General features: G+C 45.4%; 9 protein-coding genes across 9 annotated transcripts; 3 read left to right on the forward strand and 6 right to left on the reverse strand.

Moving 5' to 3' along the window:
- Nucleotides 1–699: 699 nt before the first annotated feature.
- On the reverse strand, nt 700–1,358 carry CYBJADRAFT_166734 (iron-sulfur cluster assembly scaffold protein). Its single transcript, XM_020214602.1, has one exon. The coding sequence runs from the start codon at nt 1,260–1,262 to the stop codon at nt 804–806; it is 459 nt and encodes a 152-aa protein (XP_020071995.1). The 5' UTR covers nt 1,263–1,358; the 3' UTR covers nt 700–803.
- Nucleotides 1,359–1,597: 239 nt separating this feature from the next.
- On the reverse strand, nt 1,598–3,075 carry CYBJADRAFT_166735 (putative Xaa-Pro dipeptidase). The gene has a single exon (XM_020214603.1). It carries the CDS (start codon nt 3,037–3,039, stop codon nt 1,660–1,662), a length of 1,380 nt encoding a protein of 459 aa, XP_020071996.1. The 5' UTR covers nt 3,040–3,075; the 3' UTR covers nt 1,598–1,659.
- Nucleotides 3,076–3,382: 307 nt separating this feature from the next.
- RPL5 (60S ribosomal protein uL18) lies at nt 3,383–4,296 on the reverse strand (the record flags this gene model as incomplete). Its single annotated transcript, XM_020217085.1, has 1 exon — nt 3,383–4,296. The coding sequence occupies exon 1, from the start codon at nt 4,274–4,276 to the stop codon at nt 3,383–3,385; it is 894 nt and encodes a 297-aa protein (XP_020071997.1). The 5' UTR covers nt 4,277–4,296.
- Nucleotides 4,297–5,194: 898 nt separating this feature from the next.
- On the forward strand, nt 5,195–5,737 carry CYBJADRAFT_171967 (uncharacterized protein; the record flags this gene model as incomplete). Its single annotated transcript, XM_020216279.1, has 1 exon — nt 5,195–5,737. One exon carries the CDS (start codon nt 5,195–5,197, stop codon nt 5,735–5,737), a length of 543 nt encoding a protein of 180 aa, XP_020071998.1.
- Nucleotides 5,574–6,703, reverse strand: COX11 (Cox11p). The gene has a single exon (XM_020214604.1). It carries the CDS (start codon nt 6,680–6,682, stop codon nt 5,819–5,821), a length of 864 nt encoding a protein of 287 aa, XP_020071999.1. The 5' UTR covers nt 6,683–6,703; the 3' UTR covers nt 5,574–5,818.
- RDS2 (gluconeogenesis transcription factor RDS2) lies at nt 6,698–8,827 on the reverse strand. The gene has a single exon (XM_020214605.1). It carries the CDS (start codon nt 8,666–8,668, stop codon nt 6,923–6,925), a length of 1,746 nt encoding a protein of 581 aa, XP_020072000.1. The 5' UTR covers nt 8,669–8,827; the 3' UTR covers nt 6,698–6,922.
- Nucleotides 8,828–9,152: 325 nt separating this feature from the next.
- On the reverse strand, nt 9,153–10,468 carry MCT1 ([acyl-carrier-protein] S-malonyltransferase). Its single transcript, XM_020214606.1, has one exon. The coding sequence runs from the start codon at nt 10,141–10,143 to the stop codon at nt 9,181–9,183; it is 963 nt and encodes a 320-aa protein (XP_020072001.1). The 5' UTR covers nt 10,144–10,468; the 3' UTR covers nt 9,153–9,180.
- A 124-nt stretch (nt 10,469–10,592) lies between these two features.
- Nucleotides 10,593–12,063, forward strand: ODC1 (mitochondrial 2-oxodicarboxylate carrier). Its single transcript, XM_020214607.1, has 2 exons — nt 10,593–10,855; nt 11,023–12,063. Exons 1-2 carry the CDS (start codon nt 10,837–10,839, stop codon nt 11,895–11,897), a joined length of 894 nt encoding a protein of 297 aa, XP_020072002.1. The 5' UTR covers nt 10,593–10,836; the 3' UTR covers nt 11,898–12,063.
- Nucleotides 12,064–13,153: 1,090 nt separating this feature from the next.
- On the forward strand, nt 13,154–13,897 carry DSC3 (Dsc3p; the record flags this gene model as incomplete). Its single annotated transcript, XM_020216280.1, has 1 exon — nt 13,154–13,897. One exon carries the CDS (start codon nt 13,154–13,156, stop codon nt 13,895–13,897), a length of 744 nt encoding a protein of 247 aa, XP_020072003.1.
- Between the last annotated feature and the right edge of the window lie 13 nt (nt 13,898–13,910).

The raw sequence follows: 13,910 nt of genomic DNA on the forward strand, positions 1-13,910 counted from the left end.
GCATTTTCGTTCTAGAATCGCCAGGACTCACCATCTGTGTTAGCGTTAGTAAGAATCCGCGGTTAATTGGATACTCTCTTTAAAACCGTTACTACCGGTGAAATGTCATATTCGATAATTCATTTAATCAAAATACAAACAAGAGGTAAATCATCCATGACAAAGAAGGAGAAATGCCGCTAGTAAAAAAAACTAAACCGTACTGTATTGTAATGTATTCGTCGATTGACCAAAAAAGAAACTACACCCTTTCCCCGTGACACTTGTGGAACTCAACCATACCTATCATCGATAACGGGGATAAGAGTCATCTCATCAAAATTGACAGAAAACAACAATAATGCGCTATACCACCTCCGGTTGTAAAGCAGAGAGGGTGGCAATAACCAAAAAAAATTCAAGCAACAAACGTTCTGAGAGTCTAATTGCATGAATGTAAGCAAATCAAAACAAAACACATATTCTCAATAAAGTTAAACCACACACACGCCCTCCTCTTTGAAACCACTCTCAATTGCAACGTGTGGGTTGTAAAACATTAAAAGAGCTCGGGGAAACAACAAGAATGATTCCAGTTCACCTCCATGATTTCTTCTCTATATTATCAGAGACTCAAAGAGATGAGTCAGCTTGATAAGGTGAACACATCACCGTCTCTAGATCCCTCTACTCGTATATCTTAACCCTTAAGATGTTCATATCCAGGAACAACACTAACAAAAACAACAACAAAAAACAAAAGCTCAATGAATGCTAAAGGAGTAAAGCCATTTAAGCGAAATGACAACACCAGGACAAGGCCCTCAAGCCTCAGTGTCTCTAAACTTCTTAGCCTTGTAATCCTTGATGGCCGCCTTCACCGCATCCTCTGCGAGCATAGAGCAGTGGAGCTTCACAGGTGGCAAACTCAACTCCTGCGCAATCTCTTTGTTCTTGATTCTTGCAGCCTCCTCGATGGTCTTACCTCTGACGAGCTCGGTGACATAAGAACTGGACGCAATCGCAGATCCACACCCAAACGTCTTGAACTTGACATCTTGAATCACCCCAGTCTTATCATCAACCTGTATCTGGAGACGCATAACATCACCACATGCTGGCGCACCAACCAACCCGGTACCAACGTTCGGAAGGCTCTTATCAAGAGAACCAACGTTACGAGGGTTTTGATAGTGGTCAATAACCTTTGGGTGGTACATACGCGTCTGCTGTGTCAGAGGCTTCAATGCCTTGCTAACCAATCTGCTTTGTAACTTAAACATAGTTGTATCGCTGTGCTTATCAGTATCAACGTTCTCTCAAAAAAAAATTGACAATGATGAGAGAAAGAGAAAGAGAGCGAAAAAAGAGAAATCAACGCCAAATTAATCCTTTTTGTGTATTTCAGGGTCATCACTTTTTTCTCGATAATTTTGCTTTTTTCTCTGTGGCCCAAAATCCCACTGTGGGTTATTTCCCCTCTACGGCAGAGGCAAAGTTCACCTAGGAACCGTTTCTTTTTCCCCTTTTTGCCCAACTCCGGAGCCGGAGATGGTTGGAGATAAGGGGGGTTTAGGGGATTTATCGGGGAAGCACTTGTTTTCAATTTACACGTGACAATTGGCAGTGTGATCTAGAATCAGCTTACTAAGACTAAACAGACTGGACTAAACAGGCTGCCTAAACAACGTTGTGGAAATGGGATGGGTCTCTAGAACGACCCTTTTGCACTATAGCGGCCACTTCATCCGGATCACTTGTGATGCCGGTGAGGTTGTCGTATCCATCTGCGGTGACGAGGATGTCGTCCTCGATTCTGACACCGCCGATAGGTAGATACTTCTCGACGACGTCTGTTTGTATAAACTTTGCCTGCTCAGGTTGCTTCATTGCCAACTCGATCAGGTATGGGCTGAAGTAGATACCTGGCTCGTCAGTAACGACCATGCCCTGTTGTAGATCACGGCGCAGTCTCAAGTATCTAAGCTTGGGGTCTGCGTCGTTGTAGTTTGGATACCCACCAACGTCGTGAGTATCCAGGCCTAACAAATGGCCCAGACCATGGGGGAAAAATGCGGTGCTCACGTGGCTCTTGAAGATCTCGTCCTTGTCGCCCTTGAAGATGCCCAGGTGTAAGAAGTTATCAATGAGCACCTTGTGTGCCTTGAGATGAATCTCGTCCCAAGACGCTCCTGGCTTGATCATCGCCATGGTTTGGGACTGCATGTCCAGAACAGCGTTGTAGATGTCGATGTGCTCTGGAGTCCATACGCCGCTGATGGGGAAGCATCTGGTGACATCCGCACAGTAGTTCTCCCACTCCGCTCCGGCATCGATCAACACGCTGCTTCTTCCCTCCATGGAATCGTCATTCTTGACATAATGAAGAGTACCACAGTTTGGACCTGCACAGCAGATAGGATCATAAGCCTGGTGTTTTGAGCCTTGGCGGATCGAGTGGTAGACAAACTCAGCATGGATATGGGTCTCGTTTGTCTCGATTGGCAACGCACTCATCACCGCCAGGTGTGAGTTGTCAGTGATCTGAGCCGCCTTGCGCATAAGTGAGATCTCGTAATCGTCTTTGATCAAACGAGACTCGTCAAGCGCATAGAACAGTCTCTTGTCGGACTGCTTCAGGAAGTTCGAGTACTTCTTGTTCGACTGGTTGATGTCCGTAGTCAAGTTGATGTCGTACTTCACCAAATAGTTATCAATGTCCCGTTCGTACAGCACTTTATCAACATCAAACTTCTTCTGTGCCTCCTCGAGAGATAAGGGCATTCCAGACCACATAACGTCATCGTAATCAATCTCCGGCAAGAAAAGAATCAATTCCTCCTTGTTCAAGTCATAGAAGACATGAGACGATGGAACGTTACACCCGGTCAGATAGTAAAAGTACCTCTCTTGTCTGAAGACCTTTGCAGTATCGGAGTACTTGTAACTCTCCTGGAATGAACCGCTTAGAAACAACGCATAGTCCGAAAGATCTTTGATCTTTGTTTTTAAGTGCTTCTTGACGTTTAAAGCATGCTGGCGAGCTGGATACTTAGTCATTGTTGATATTGCCCTCAACATTGCTCAAGTGTGAAATGGATTGCTGGGGATTAAAACTGGATTTAAATAGGACTCTGTCCTGAACAGCGAATTGGGGGAGCTCTTATTGGTGGCGGTTCCCGGTGGAGGGACATAATCTGTACGGGCAGCGCATCTCAGAACTTCTATGGAACACCCAGCACGATAATTGAGCTCTGGGCCATGGACAATGTGCTCGTCTCACTCTCTGCCTCATCAAGCCCATATATTATTCCATCATACTTTCTCTCTACAGATTCCAATCTACAGTGATATATTCCACTTTTAGAACTTTTAGTCAATTAAACATATAGTTTTAAACGATTTAGTTCTCAGCTTGGAAAGCAGCAATCTTAGCAGCGATACGAGCCTTCTTCTCCTCCTTGGACAACTTAACTTGTCTGTACTTCTTGGAGTTCTCAGCGTATTGCTCCTTGGTGAACTTCTTCTCGGATGGCTTGAAAGCTGGGTCAGCTCTGATAGCCTCGTGAGCCTCAGTGTAGATGTCTTCAACGGCATCAGCGTCGATGTCATCAGCCAAGTAACCCTTGAACAAAGTTCTGAATCTCTCCTCATCGTCATCAGCCAACTCCTCCATGTACTCAGCAACGTGACCACCGAAGATGTACTTTCTCAAAAGGTCGGCATCCAACTCCTCGGATTCGATATCCCAACCTGGGAATCTGTTTGGAGAGTGTGGGATGTACAAACCACCGTCAGAGGCACCCTTCAAGGCACCGAAGACACGGGCACCGGTGGTGGTTCTGGTCAAACCAACATCCAAGAAGACCTTGAATGGTCTTGGACCATCCTCAACGGCCTCGGTGAGCTCGAACTCACCCTCAACTTCCTCAACACCTTGGTAAGTCTCGTCCAAACCCAACTTTTGCAAAGCTCTTCTGGCAACCAACAAACCGGTAGCGTAAGCAGCAGACCAGTTGGTCAAACCGTGGGTGATACCGTAACGTGGCAACTCATGGGAGTAAGCAGCAGTCAAGACAATGTCACCGACAATTTGAGAAGAGACGATTTGACAGATGATGTCCTTGTTGGTGATTCTAACAACAAGTCTGTACTTTGGAGTGTTGTACTTAGCCTTGTGTTGGGCAACCAATCTCTTTCTTTGGTAGTAGTCGGTCTTACCCTCTCTTCTTCTTCTGAATGGGGTCTGGAAACGGGAGTGGTAAGCAGAGGACTTTTGCTCTTTTTGGAAAGCCATTTTGGATTATTAGATGTGTGAACACTTCAAAGCCTGTTGATGGGTTCCATTGGTGCTTGATGATGTTTTGTAAATTTTTCACCCATCCCCTCCCACACACGACGGCGTGGCACCCACCGCGCACCAAATGGGTGAAATTGCACGGGGACCTTCTCTCGCTCTCATGGTGTACGGGTGTGTGTAGCCCTAACTACATTTGACATTATATCACGTGATGTTTAGATAAGGGCAAACATTCCACGATGGAGACAGTGACCGGTAAGGGCAGCACTAGCTTAAAGAAACCTTGACCCGTGAGGTCAACGCCAACATTCTACAGTTCCTCTGAAGTACGCGTCAATTGAGGCAGAGCAAGACACACCTGCTGATCAAGATCTCGGCTCTGTACAATCCTCACATCCGTCAAACACCCTGTCTCGTACAAAGGTGAACCAAATCCATCCTCTTGTTGGTGTCCTTCACTTGCGCTCACAGTTCACAGAGGAGCCGGGCTTGTTAGCCCACCATGTAAGATCATGCGCTCAATCAACCTTTCTATGTAAGAAGCAGCGCAAAACTTGCGAAGGAGGCTAAGCACCACTGTCATCAAATGGCATCTCCTTGTCTGATAATGGAAAAGCAGGGAAAGAGACGATAACCCTGTTATGCTGCGCGTTGTGGTTTCTGTTAAGTGTCCCGTTCAACAGATGCAGCGCCTGGTCTGGGAATAATTACATAGCACTTGCGGCACAGCCCCTTTTCGGAACTGATAGTTCATGTCTCAGCCTTATTAAAGGGTTAAAGATCTTGAGGGCTGTAAAGGTCTTGGTTTGCTGACAAGAAGTGACCTACTTATATATTAGAAGCAGCTCACTACTGTTGTTTCTGTTCGCTGTTTCTCTGCTGATTTCTATATAGGTATCAGTACTAATCACCGCCATGCTAGATATACAACGCACAACCATCATCGTGTCGAATCTGTCCAAGGAGGAGTTTCTCCAGGTTCCACGCACAATCAGAAGCGAGCTGGACAAATTGGCCACGGAAATACACGAGCCTGCGCTGGTTGAGCAATGGTCTGAGCTGCCATTTCTCTCCAGGTTGGTGATATCAATCAAGAGTGAGGATCTGGCTAAACAGGCATATCAAAAGCTGCGTGAGTCTCACCCGGAGTTGAAAGTCCATCTGAGTGAATGCATCATACGAAGAAACAAGTCGTTTGATGGTACTCTACAAGCGCCTGTGTCGCCAAAGCTCGATAAGTATGAGGAACCAGAACCAGCAAAGAGTGATGATGAGGATAAGGGCTTCGAACAGACGCCAGATTTCAACATTCCTCGAAGAAGAACGCTTGTTGAAGGCTTGAAACTCAACACGAGCTTTGGCTCAGGCCCTGGCCAGACAGATGCGGTCAGTATGAGTCCAACAATCACGCTTGAAGAGTGTGGGTTCCAGACAACCAAAACAACGGCAGCTACGTAGAGATGGCTTGCTCTATTTACAAAAGTATATTCATGCACACCTAAACGTTTGTATTTACACGACAGCGTAGAGGAAATGGCTTCATGCCGGTGAAGTTGCAGGTGCCTTGTTATTACCCACGATCTCCACGCTGACTGGAGTCATTTCAATGTCCTTGGATGCATCAACAGGTTTCAATATACCGTTGTCCTGGTAGTGAGCTTTGAAGAAGGCATAATGTAGCACGATGTCTTCGATGTTTCTCATTCTAGGGTCGTTGGCAAAATCAGGGTCGATGAAGAAGAACACTGGCATGTCAACCTCTTCGCCTGCAGCCAATCTCTGCTCTTCAAAACAGAAACACTGGATCTTGTTGAAATAAGGACTTGCTTCACCTGGTGTGATGGAATAGGTAGCCATGCCTACAATGTCCCGATCGCTCTTGTTCTTGGCCTTGAAGAAAGCAAGCGCAGTCTCACCAGGAAGAACGTGCACTTCTCTCTGCTGTGGAACAAACTTCCATGGCAAGATATCCGAAACTTCTGAGGTGAATCCAACACGGATACGCTTATCCATATCCACTGGAACCAACTTATCATCAGTAAATTTACGCTTGTCCGTCACTGGGCGACCACCAAAGCCCGTACGAGCACACAACGTTCTGTACAGAATCACAGCAGCGTAAGATAACCCAATAAACATGAAGAAAACACTAACGGCATAGTTGATCGTCGTACGGTTCTTAAATTGTTGTTCCTTTTCACGCTTCATATCCCTCAGCTGAGCAATCTCCTCACGTGTCAGCTTATCCAGAGGATTCGCAGTGGTCTTATTTCCGCTCGACTGAATCTGTTGCCATAGTGGCTTGTACGTCGCAAAACCAGCTCTGGCCAATTTTGAAGGCCCAAGTGATGCTATTGACACTATCGAATGGCTCCGTACAAGGTATCTCTTTATTGAAAACATCTGTGAATTCTATAGTTTGGCATTCGTAGTATTAAAGAGTAAGTAAATGGTTCGAAATTTTTTCTTCCCTATGAAAGACGTATATTCAAAAACCGCGAAGAAGCTAGCTTGCCCGGGCCTACAACAACGATGATTTCAATACGCTTGTTCAAACATATCGTTGGAAGTGATAATTATAATACAAAGGGGAGTCTCTTTCAATACACTCACACAGACCAATTGGACTGGAGATGTCCTTTCCTATGGGTTGATTGGGATGAAATTTCCCACAATACAGCTGGGGATGTTGTACCTGTCTCTTCTTATCGTAAAACTGAAACAGCATGTTTTTCTCTTTCTACCATCTCTGGTTCTTAAATTACAACTTGTCAGGACGGCCTTCTGGCCTTTGTCAAAAGCAATGGCACCGTACTTCTCCCAGAAGTTGACTGCACTCTCTTCACTCATCAGCTCATAGATGGCCAACTTACCATCTTTCAAGTCATCAGCGGCGACCTCGACCAAAGATGCGAATTCCTTGTTACCACGATAGATCTCACCGGTACGTCTCCATAGACATGCTGGGATCGCCATCGATGTAAAGACACGATCATAGTCCAGAAGCATTCTTTCAAAATTCTCCTCCACCAGGATTAAATCCACATCTTTTAGAGTTCTTGCAATAGCTCTAAAAGCTGGACGGAATATGCTCAGGGGCTTCAAGATTCTCTGTTTGGAAGATGAGTTCATATAGTTGTCCATATATGCTTGTAATCTTGCATAACCTTTTGCATAGTTGTAAGGTTGCAATAGGCCGGCTTCCAATTTGGCGTTGATAACCTGTTTTAACCTCTCCTCAGGTGAAATCTCGGTCGATGGATCAGCAGCCGTGAGGAAGAACTTATCCCTTGCAGAATCTGAAATGTGCTGTTGTGGGGGTGGTAATGCGTGTGATTGATCATGTGCTTGGAAGTTGTGTAATACTTGTGATCCGTGTGGTAGTTGTTGTTGTTGTTGGTGGTGTAGTTGTTGCTGTTGATGCTGGTGTAATTGATGTTGCTGTGATTGTGATTGTTGCTGTTGTTGTGATTGTAATTGAGGCTGCTGCGGAATCAAGAACTGGTAGCTATTCAACGCTGGAGAGTTCAACATGGACATGTTTGTCAGGGAAAGGTTTGTTAGAGAATGGGATGCGCTCAAGTTGTTCGAATGAGGTAATGAACCATGGCTATTGGGGTCCTGTTGACCACCTGAGCCTATAAGCTCTGGGTCATCCAACATTGATAAGAACTCATTCAAAGAGCTAAACTCGGAACCAGCATGTTCACTAAAGAAAAACGGTTGTTGGTTAAACATTGCAGAGCTCTCCTTCGAAAGGTCTCTTTGGCTATGATGGCTATCTCCATATAGTTGAGATTGTAAGTGCTGCGGGACTGATTGCACCTCCAAGTGCTGCAATGTTGGGGTTAAATTTGTTGTGCTGGTTTGATTAACAATGGCATTCACGTTCGAGTCCATTTTGATCTGAGGTTGTGAGGTTACCGCCGTTGTGTCCATCGCCGCTTGGGTCTTTGTCGACACATTTGCCAGCGCCTTTGCACTCAAATCCGTGGACTCCTTGCCCGATATACTGTTCTCCACACGTTTCTTCTGTTTGGTGCTTGCCGGCTCATCATGGCACAGATGACCAATGTTTCTCTTGATACAGCGAGAACAAGGTCTCTGTTCATCGCAAATCATATGCGAACGACGACAGTAGACACACGCAATGATGACTTTCTTGCGTCGTTTCCTCTTGGGCTCTTCAGAGGCTGTTGATGTTCCCGTGGTTGTTCCCGGTGTCTGCCCAGGCTCTGCCTGAGTCGCAGCTGGTGTGGTCGTACTGACATCAGCGGTTGCCGGTGAGCGTGTGGAGACATTGTCTGTGGTCATCTCTGAGTCCGCTGGTTGCCGCTGATGGGCACCTTGTTCTGCTAACTCTACGCCTTCCATAAGCTCTGATGGCATTGCTCTATCTCACTGTCTCACTGGCTCACTCTCTCGCAATGTCACTGTCTCTCGCACTCTCGCACCACCACTTTCTCTCGCCTTGTCACTCACTCTTCCTTTAGTCTGTGAGTATCAAACCTCCCTCGCGATTTCGTAAGGAGCTCAACGCCGTTGTTGATTTTCGTTGTTGATTTTCGTTGTTGTGGTTCCGTTGTTGTGGTTCCGTGCCTGTGTTTTTTTCCCTTGTTGTTTTGTGCAACCGTCTGCTTTTTCTATGGCAGCTCCCTCCAGATGATTTTTTCTGTTTATTTCCTAAGCGCGCGCGCCAGTGGGGGAAAAGTGTGTTTTTGTGGAGTTTATGTTGTTTTTGTGGAGTTTATGTTGTTTTTGTGGAGGCTTTACAACGTACAAAAACTAAAGAGGGAAAAAAGTGCGTCCGGGGTAACAAGCACACATAAAAGTTGTTATAGCATGTTCACGATATATAATCTTCCGTTGTGGCGGTCTTTTTGCAGTGGTTTCGAAACCAATTAATACAACTGCGATAAGTCTTGTTGTGTCTCGAGGTTGATATTTGACGCTAGGTTACCCTTTGTATCCATCTTTCTCGCCAGAGCTTGGATGACTTTAGCGTTCGGTCCGATGTTAACAAAGGAGACATCTGTATCAAGCATGAATTGTAAGCCTTTGCTGAACAAGACCGGCCTGGTGAAATCCTCCAGGAAGTTGTCGAGAGCTTCGCCGTGCGTAAAGGATAACTCGCCAGTGAGATTGGAAACAATTGGCAGCTCCAACTTCTTGTCCTTGTCGATGTCACACTGTGTGGATATCAGTTCTCTGAATCTGCGCTTAGCATCAGCTAGGATCTCATTGTGGAATGGCAGCTGCACCTGTAGTTTGGTGCCCTTTGCCTTGATGTCGCTCTTTAGCTGCTTGGTCAAAGTGGCGAGCTCGTCCAGTTCTCCGCTGACAACGCACTGCGTGTCGCAGTTGAAGTTGGCGATGGCTAGCGAGGAATATTGAGACACGCGGTCCTTGATGATCTCCAAGTTCCCCTGTGCATGTTTGAAGATGAAGGCAGTCATGCCATACTTGTTCTTGTCTGGACAGCACTCCTCCATGAATTTGCCCCTAGAGTGCGCCATGTGTATGCCCAGCTCTGACGGGATCACACCGTTGGCTATAAGACACGTCAGCTCGCCCAAAGAATGGCCCATCAGGTAAGAACCTTCAAGGGGCTTGCCATTGGAGGCAATCAGTTCCAAAATCAGCAGCGACGTGTACACAACAGAAGGCTGTAAGTTTGCGCTACTCCGTAGGAACTCAAGCGGGTCTCCTTGGAACAGTCTATCGCGCAACACCTTAGGTATGGAGATCTTTGACCTGTTATGGAACGGTTCTAGTTGCCCCAGCAAAGCAGGCTGGATCAATTGGCCCTGTCCAGGGAACGTGATCACCCTTGGAATGCCACTCAGCTGTCTCCTAATCATCATACGTATTATCTCCGCCCCACCACTGTCTGCTCTTCTCTGTGTAATCCACTCCTTAGTGCCAGCTCCTTGAGTACCGACTTCTTCGAATTGATGAAAGAGGTGGTGGTGGTAGTATACAAACCAATCGCTGCCACTTCTATTTTGGTTTACACGCTAAAACAACAATTTGGCCCCTTATTTGTATAGCACATGCTACCGGGCCCAAAATTGCTTGAAAATTTAGTACTCAGCAGGTTTGAGATGAGATGAGCTCCAACGCTATCAACGGTCAACAAATCTGCCTAAAAACCACCCACAGCCACGACACTTGAAGAGTGAAATACCCATTCACCGGTTTCGGGCTAGCTGCCCTAGTTCACAAGCCAGGGAATTAAAAACGGGGCCGTAAACTGTGGAATTGAATGGGCGGAAGCATGCATCCGACACTTTCCCTGTGTGTGCAATTTTTTTGCCTGTGTTTTTGTTCATTTCTTACAGCGCTAACGGGCAGCGAGCGCCAATTGTGTTTTTTTTCCCGCTTCCTCGTTGTTTTTTCCAGTTGTTTTTCTCCATTTTGCTGATAAAACCAAACAAAGGAAAATTTGAGATTCCTCGCTTTCTTCCTTCGCTGTCTTGAGACATCTCTCTTTGGCTAGCGCTTTCTCTCTCTTTTGGATCAGAAACAAACAGTCATATTCTTGGTATTCCTATACAATGACAGCAGATAACAGACGTGAGTGTTGAAGATCGTGGAGTTGCATGTGGTGTAATTCTGGAGTTTGTTGACTCATCCGGCTTATCATGGTGTATAGCTCAGCCATTAAGCTGGGGGTCTCGTACCGATGAACCAAGCATGTATTTGCGTATCCACATTGAACGATGTACTAACAACAGCTTCAGCGCTTCCATTCTCCTATCAGTTCCTTGCTGGTGCCATTGCCGGTGTCAGTGAGATTCTTGTGATGTACCCTTTGGACGTTATCAAGACCCGTATCCAGCTCCAGGTCGGTTCCGGTGCCCAGGCTGAGTACACTGGTGTCATTGACTGTTTCACCAAGATTGTGAAAAACGAAGGCCCTGCTCGTTTGTACAAGGGTATCACCGCTCCTATCCTTATGGAGGCTCCAAAGAGAGCTACAAAGTTTGCCGCCAACGATGAATTCTCCAAGTTCTACAAGAAATTGTTTGGTGTTCAGCAGATGAACCAACCGCTTTCTATCTTATCCGGTGCCTCTGCTGGTGCGGTGGAAAGTTTTGTCGTTGTTCCATTCGAATTGATCAAGATCAGACTCCAGGATAAGAACTCCCCATACAAATCCGTGGGTGATGCATTCCTCAAGACAGTCAAGAACGAAGGTCCATTGGCCTTGTACAACGGATTGGAGGCAACTTTGTGGAGACACATCGTCTGGAACGCTGGTTATTTCGGTATCATCTTCCAAGTTAGATCTCTTCTACCAAAGGCTCAAAACCCAACCCAGAAGACCCTCAACGACTTGGCAGCCGGTGCCATTGGTGGTACTTTTGGTACTCTATTCAACACTCCATTTGACGTTGTCAAGTCTAGAATTCAAAACACCGTTCTCAAGCCAGGTGAGGTTAGAAAATATAACTGGACTTTCCCATCTTTGTTGACTATCTACAAGGAGGAAGGTTTCAGCGCTTTGTACAAAGGTTTCCTTCCAAAGGTGTTGAGATTGGGACCAGGTGGTGGTATCCTCTTGGTTGTCTTCACTGCCACTATGGACTTCTTCAGAACCATCCATTACAAGTGATTTAATCAAGGTTGAAACGTTCTAGACATAATAAACAGTCCCACCTTATTTAAATCACTGGCAATATCTGCTTGTTCGTTCATGTCTTTTTTACAAGGTAATAGTATATAGATAGAGCTACAAATTCAATTATTTATCCTCTTTTTTTACAAGACAAAAAGGGACAGTTAAAGCAATAGTTACTGTATGATCTACCAGCCCTCGCCAACTCCAACACGATCCACCTGCAAGAGTAGTCGCGATCATCCGTTAAAGGATAACATGTGAGAAGACAAAAGGGCATTAAGATGAGCACCTGATTCTGGCGAAAGAACCGTAGTTGATCTCACCGAGGACTTGACGCCTATTCCACTGTAGAGAAGCAGCAAGGAATGAAGGCAACACGGTTTTTGAAAGTCCTGGTTGTCCGCACTAAAGAAAGGAAAAAAGGAAAAGAAAGGTTACAACAAAAGTTGAGAGTGAAAAGTTTTGAAGAATTTTTTTTATACCGGTGCTGCGGTCGGTGTGGGTGAGTTCCGAGGATTTCTCTTACCTCGGTTTAGGGCTCTTTACATAGTATTTGGAAGTCTGAGTAATTTGGAAGGCGGTGACAGAGTATTTGTCGATAGAAACGGAAAGAAGAGGGGGACCAGTATTAGTGTACTCCGTGTTCATACGATCAATTAGCCTGTAACTATGGCCTGGGATCTTGGGCAGGGAGAAATAATGGTTGCTGTGGTAAAATGCTGCCCTGGACACCGGGATATTAGAACACCCGGACACCAACAAATCTCACCATCTTAGCATTCCAGTATATAAATATGATAGAAAAGTCTGACAATATATATGTCAAGCACTTATCCGATGGTATAATTCTTCTCAATATCATTGCAAGTATATTCAGGTAATGGCGACTATAAAAAGACACATTTTAAATACGGATTATGAAATTAATAAATTGTTATCACTCACAGCTTAAAAGTTCTGTACTATTCCAGCAAACCATTTTTGGAAAGAGTTCTTAAAATAACTAAAGTTTATAGCATAATTACCAGTTAAATCCATCAATATACATCTTAAATCATTGTATGGGTACTTATTTGCTTTAATTTGTTCAGAATCTCCGATATAAACAGCTATATAATGTGCTTACGTAATAACCCCATAAACACCCAGACATCAGCCGATTATACTGAAAGTGAAGCGAACTTCTCCTAACGCACACACACTGACACCAAACAAACAGCGCTCAGTGAATCCAAAGCGTGAAAAGCACCATGAGTGACAACAATATCGTCATTGTGATAAGATTCTCTACAGCATCTTACCCAGACCTGGAACTTCCACCCGTTGAACCCTCTCAGTTAACGTTACCATGGCTCAGAAAGAATGTACGGATGAAACTTTCAGACCTTAGAAACAAGAGACTGAGGTTTATCCTCAGTGGACGTGTTATCAACGAGAGTACGAACTTGGTTGATGAGTACAACAGATACATAAGGTTCCAGAGCGAGGATGATGGCGTGGATAAGAAGTTCTATATCCACTGTCTTATTGGCGACATTTTGACACAGCAGGAACTGGCAAAGGAGAACGAGATGGATAATAAAGTCCAAGAGCAGAGTACCACACCGGCGCCTGTCGGGTTTGATCGCTTACAAAACGCTGGATTCAGCCAAGAGGATATCAACATGCTAAGGAGACAGTTTAGACAGCTATATGGGGACTTGCCGCAAGTGCAAAACGAAGCAGATATTAGACAGCTAGAGGAGAGGTGGATCGACAGCTCTGTTAACCACGAAATCGACGACTTCAACGTTGCCACTGCCAACGGTGGAAGTGGATCCATGATGAGCGGGAACGTTGATCTACTAGTCGGGGTGCTGATTGGATGCCTATGTGGCGTGCTAAGCGTTTTCTTGTTAATGACCGGGAAACTGTTCAACAAGAGACAGAAGATTGCCATAGTTGCCGGTATCATTGTGAACTTCTCCTTCGCACTGGTGAGACAATGGTCATAGTTACAAGGAAGAA

Source organism: Cyberlindnera jadinii, assembly GCF_001661405.1.
Source record: "Cyberlindnera jadinii NRRL Y-1542 unplaced genomic scaffold CYBJAscaffold_3, whole genome shotgun sequence".
Classification (NCBI taxonomy): domain Eukaryota; kingdom Fungi; phylum Ascomycota; class Saccharomycetes; order Phaffomycetales; family Wickerhamomycetaceae; genus Williopsis; species Williopsis jadinii.

Coding starts and splice junctions, on each gene's coding strand:
- CYBJADRAFT_166734 (XM_020214602.1), bottom strand. CDS start 1,262: ATGTTTAAGTTACAAAGCAGATTGGTTAGCAAGGCATTGAAGCCTCTG.
- CYBJADRAFT_166735 (XM_020214603.1), bottom strand. CDS start 3,039: ATGACTAAGTATCCAGCTCGCCAGCATGCTTTAAACGTCAAGAAGCAC.
- COX11 (XM_020214604.1), bottom strand. CDS start 6,682: ATGTTTTCAATAAAGAGATACCTTGTACGGAGCCATTCGATAGTGTCA.
- RDS2 (XM_020214605.1), bottom strand. CDS start 8,668: ATGCCATCAGAGCTTATGGAAGGCGTAGAGTTAGCAGAACAAGGTGCC.
- MCT1 (XM_020214606.1), bottom strand. CDS start 10,143: ATGATGATTAGGAGACAGCTGAGTGGCATTCCAAGGGTGATCACGTTC.